This window comes from Monopterus albus, unplaced genomic scaffold (genome assembly GCF_001952655.1).
Source record: "Monopterus albus unplaced genomic scaffold, M_albus_1.0 scaffold2.1, whole genome shotgun sequence".
Taxonomy (NCBI): domain Eukaryota; kingdom Metazoa; phylum Chordata; class Actinopteri; order Synbranchiformes; family Synbranchidae; genus Monopterus; species Monopterus albus.
Window position 1 is genome coordinate 7,710,484 of NW_018127882.1, and position 5,114 is coordinate 7,715,597.

Genomic DNA, 5,114 nt, shown 5'->3' on the forward strand with positions numbered 1-5,114 from the left:
GGACGTGTAATGGTAATTCTTGCTTGTGACCCTTTGAATAAACCAGCACGGTTATATATTTTTTATATATATATATCCAAGTGGTCTGCGTCGTCCCTCTGAGTTCCTGGTTGAAAGAACTGGGCTAAATCTTTCAACTAAGAGGCTCAGAACAAGAACACATGTGTTACAGCAACTCACTTGCCAGTGCAGGTACCCTCCACTTCTGTGAAAAGCTTCTGCTTCACAGTATTGAGTAGGTTGGGACCAAAATACCTCGGGTGTAGTAAGATTTCGTGCTCCAAAGAAATCTGCGAACACAAAGGTGCGTGTTTTACAGGACAACGCTTTCGCAAATTCTTGATTGAATTTTTTTATGAATATGGTCCTGTGGGGGGCACCGACAGTGCTTCTGATCAAAAACCACAGAAAAAGAGGTGTTTCTCTATAGCACTAAACAAGAACAATAATTAATGCGTGGAGGATTTTGAGTTTTTTTTGCTACATTAGAAATGCTAACAAAGCTACGATCACGCTCGACACACATCGATAAAGGAAAGACACGTGCACTGTATTGTTCGGCTCATACACAGGTAATAATATACGTACTTACATGGTAAAACATTTCTGTTGGAATGTTCAATACGACTTCGATTAATATTCTTCCTCTTATTCCAAAGTTTGCGCCTAATAAATGACACCCTGTCCCTCAAGCACAACAAAGTCACTTCCGGGGTACGGGGTCAGTGAGACTAACTCTGGTAACCCTAAATTCTGTATCTCAGGCATAACGTTAGTCTGTGAAAAATATGCCCTTCGGTGTTTTGGCACACATGCAACATATACTATGCCCATCTATAGACATAACTATAATAACTGCAAACTAAAAAAAAATGTAATTTATTAGTAGACCTCGATAAACTGCATTTCATATCGCATAGCACATCCACGGTAACACAGTTAGTCCCACAGTCAATGGTCAGTCCACAAAAACAGTGACCCCTGGCGGTGAGGAGGGATACTGCACGAGGGGAGGGACAGGGCGTAATCCAGTACTGCTTTGTGATTGGGGGTTTTGGTTGTAACATATTGTGACATAAACGAGACAATGGGCAAAACAGGGTCTTACAACATGACTGTGGCGATTTTCACAATATACAGGCTAATAATAGCTTACAAAGGACGTGATACCCTGGTTACAGATGCACTTATAACCATTGATATAACGTTAGGCTAACAACAATGACAAAGGTCTGAAAGTTGGAAAGGTTCGACAACATTTTAATTCAGCAGCAGTAATTCGCCATCACATAAACACTAGGCTGAGTTTATTTTCACGTCTGTGGAGACGGAAGACTTTCCGATCTGACGACCGGTGTTTACCAGACGAGGCGAAATAATCTCAGACCCGCCTGTTCTCTCCGCTGACATGGCGACTAACATTGTCCGGACGCTGTTTCGTGCCCCTGTGCTCACACAACTTGTAAGTTGGCGAATGGCCTACTGTTTACATTTCTGCTTTTTTTAGTGTCCTTTCTGCATGATAGGTAACTCTCTCCTCTCCTCTCCTCCGTTAGGGGTCTCCTCGGTTGGCCTGGATGTCGCGGGGGAAGGCAGCGGCCGTGGTTGGGGCCAAACGTTTCTACTGCGATCCTCCAGAGAAAATCAGTCGCTACCCCGTTCCCAACAAGAAAGACCTACCTTATGATATAGTGGAGCTTATGGAGGAAGTGGAGTTAAAGGTTAAGAGAAACTTGCAATATGAGGGCTTTAATTCTACTGGTGCACAGTGACAGTTATGGTGCCTTTACTGCTAAACTTTATTCTTCTTTTCAGGGAGGCTTTCTTCCTAACGTCTTCAAGGTCTTCGCTCATAGGCCAGCAGAATTCAGAGCCTTCTTCGGATACTATAATGAACTAATCAACAAAGATACAGGTGTGTGTTTTGTTTTATTAAATAGGTGTGTTCAGGGGCGGTTCTAGAAATTCTGGGCACCCTCCAGGATAGCACTTGGGCTCCAGAAACAGTTTAAACAGATACGATTCCTGGCAACCCCCAGGAAAACTCCTGCTATGGACTGGGGCAAATGTAATCCAGCCGGGCCTAGTTGATCCCCCCAGTGTGTGAAGGTTTTGCCCTTGCTGCACTCAAATATATGCCCAAAGGAAATTGCATAAAACTGCTTTTGCCCCTAGTATTGCATTTGCAGAAAAAGTGACTGTGTAAAAGTTGTACTCAGGTAATTCCCCAGCCCATAAAGAAGACCATCCACAATATATGATATTACAGTCTGAGGGGACTATGTGCATTTACTTGTGTAGTACACCTGTGAGTAATCAACAGTGCATGGCTCGCCAATAATACGGGATGACCCAAAACATTGTCATATACTGTGGAGTCATGCCCACAGTTAAACCAATATTAAGCAGGTGAATTTCATATTAATTTAACATCTAATGTCTTACAGGCGGATTGACCAAGGCAGACCGTGAGCTGATTATAGTCGCAACTAGTAGCCACAACAAGTGTCTTTACTGTGTAGTATCCCACAGCGCACTGCACCGTGTCTACTCTAAAAAACCTACTCTTGCCGATCAGGTATCATCTTTCCCTGATTGCCTCTGGTCTGCTTATTGTGCAATATGTTAACTGTTAACTAGAGTAACCAGTTAAGCAATCTGCAGATACATTGGCAACTGTGTTCAATGTGTTTCACATTCTCACAAGCTTATATTTCTCCTTCATTTGTTATTTTTATGTTGTGGTTTACTTTGGTTTATTTCTGAATTATTATAAAACAAACAGAGCAAAGCTATTTAATTATGTCTCCCTGCTTTTATCTAGGTTATTGTAAACTATGAGAGTGCAGAGCTGGGACCTCGGGAGCGTGCCATGCTGGACTTTGCACTAGCTGTGTGTCGCTGCGACACCATCACAGAGCAGCATTTCCTGGCTTTGGAGCAAGTGGGCTTTGACCGTGAGGATGCCTGGGACATCGCTGCCCTAACTGCTTTCTTTGCCATGTCCAACCGGCTTGCCCACTTCACTGACATGAAGCCAAACTTAGAATTTTATAATATGGCCCGTATTCCACAGGAGCGCAACGATAAGCTGGATAAAGAGGGCTAGTGGAAAGGAGGCTATGTTACAATCAAAATTTCAGGAGGTCAGATGACATTGTTATTACACTTTGGCTAGAATGTTTCAGTTCTCTTTGTATTTTTCTCTCCTCATGAGCAATCATGTTTTCAAATTTATATGATGATGATATTTATATGATGAAATGAAGTACAATATTAGTTCTACAGGTGTCTGAACACAATTACGTTTCAATGTCAGGACTTGTATTATTGTGTCCTGTAATCATAAATCAGGTACTACAAGTAATCTGACAGACTTTTTGTGAAGTTCTGTTTACCGCCGCCAGATGGCACTACATTCATGTGATCATACTGTATTCCTGTAATGACACTCCTGATCTAATTTCTGGGTGCTACATTTTCTTTCAGAGGTTATTTTTTGCCATCCTACTTTTAATGTTAACCCCCCCTGTGCAATCTGTCATCTAAAGTGATACAAATCAACCAGGACTCCAGGCATCAGCAGAAGATTTGCTTCGGTGTGCATGTGTGAGTGATGTGGTTTTACACACATGGAGTTGCTATTTACTTCAGTGGAATAAGGGTTATGTTAGGTATTTTTAGTCAGATAGATATTGGATAGATACTTTATGTATTAGAAATGTTTAGTGGAGATAGGATGTCTAGTTAGACTGTTAAATGCTTAGGCCTGCTTATGAGTTTCTACAGGGTACATCTGGTCAAGGATAACTAGAGAGAAGAGTTGATGACTGTCAGCAGACAGGGTGTTTAATATTATTATTACGACGTGTATAACTGTAGCCTTAGCCATAATATGTTCTTATGTTTAAGTCACGACATGTACTAGAGGTCGTGAGAATGTTTTTAGTTACACACCACTTAATCAACAGACACACACACACATCGATTTACTTCATGTTTTGACTACTGCTATGGCCAGCTGCAAAGCTGGTAACAGAGACGTCCCGGTTGACGTTTCGGTGTAGTATGGGGCTAGCCCAACCAAGGTGATATAATGTATAGGCCTGGTGGGTTCAGGGTCTTTCAGCTTACATCTGCCTGCGTGCAGTTTGGAGGTGCAAGACACTTGAGCGTGTAATGTTAATTTTACCTGTGATCCTTTGAATAAATCAGCACTGTTTTGAAGTTACTTGGACTGTCTCGTCTCTCAGAGTTAGCAATGGTAAGACGGACCATATCCTACAGTTATTCTTATTCTGGTTCACACAAACTCAAAACTCTGCTGACAGAGCTCGAGACATTGTGTATGCGAAAGGGAATCCACTGACATAAGTAAAGGTCATCTCATTGACAGTTTCCTCCCTGGGCCTCTTCTGACCTGTCCTTCTCATACTGATAACGTGTCATATGTCTCAAAAACTGCTTATGTGTGGTTACAGTTCATTATTATGCACCTACCCTTGTGACCCCTATGTCTCCTATTAGTATTTAAATGAGACAACAGGCTTCAAACAAGGCTAATTTATGGCCTGGGTTTGCCCTGCATCACTCACCTTTTAACTCTTCTGGCCAAAAATAGAATAGAAAAGGACAATTTCTGGCATCTACTGTTTGTGGTGATTGATTGCATGACAAAAAAAGATGAACAGCTTTCAGGTGGAGGCTTTCATCTGTTTCTTATTGTATTCTGTCAGTACATTGATGGACAAATCAATAAGATTTTATTCCCCTTGTGAGCTGGAAGGGGAATGTGGGGAGGCCTGGCACAGTGTCTTTATTCTCTTGAGGCAGATATAACAAGTCATAACACACATCAAATGAGGCATGATATAGAAGAAAAGAGAGTTCTTTAGAGAGGATGTGAGAGGAGTGGTGATGCTGTGAATCCAGTGTAAAAAATGGGCTAGCAAACACCATTGAAGAAGACATTTACTGTTCATGTGAATGGATACAGTGCTTCTTAGAATGTTGTACAGGAAATTAAGGGAATTTATATACAAACTACAATACCAAACTCAGGAAAAAATATCCCATTTTAGAAAGTTATAGCAAAAAGTTTCCAAAAACCATAG

General features: G+C 41.5%; 2 protein-coding genes across 2 annotated transcripts in view; one reads left to right on the plus strand and one right to left on the minus strand.

The window, feature by feature from the left end:
• polr2g (RNA polymerase II subunit G) overlaps nt 1-700 on the minus strand; it is a 3,386-nt gene extending 2,686 nt beyond the window's left edge. The window contains exons 1-2 of the mRNA XM_020592465.1: nt 593-700; nt 181-290 (exon numbers count right to left, since the gene is read on the minus strand). Of these exons, the coding sequence (XP_020448121.1) occupies nt 181-290; nt 593-604 (122 nt within the window). The 5' untranslated portion in view covers nt 605-700. The remainder of the gene's footprint in view (nt 1-180; nt 291-592) is intronic.
• Nucleotides 701-981: 281 nt separating this feature from the next.
• On the plus strand, nt 982-3,739 carry LOC109955874 (uncharacterized). The gene is made up of 5 exons (XM_020592451.1): nt 982-1,462; nt 1,557-1,721; nt 1,816-1,915; nt 2,448-2,578; nt 2,825-3,739. Exons 1-5 carry the CDS (start codon nt 1,409-1,411, stop codon nt 3,107-3,109), a joined length of 735 nt encoding a protein of 244 aa, XP_020448107.1. The 5' UTR covers nt 982-1,408; the 3' UTR covers nt 3,110-3,739.
• The last annotated feature ends 1,375 nt before the right edge of the window (nt 3,740-5,114 follow it).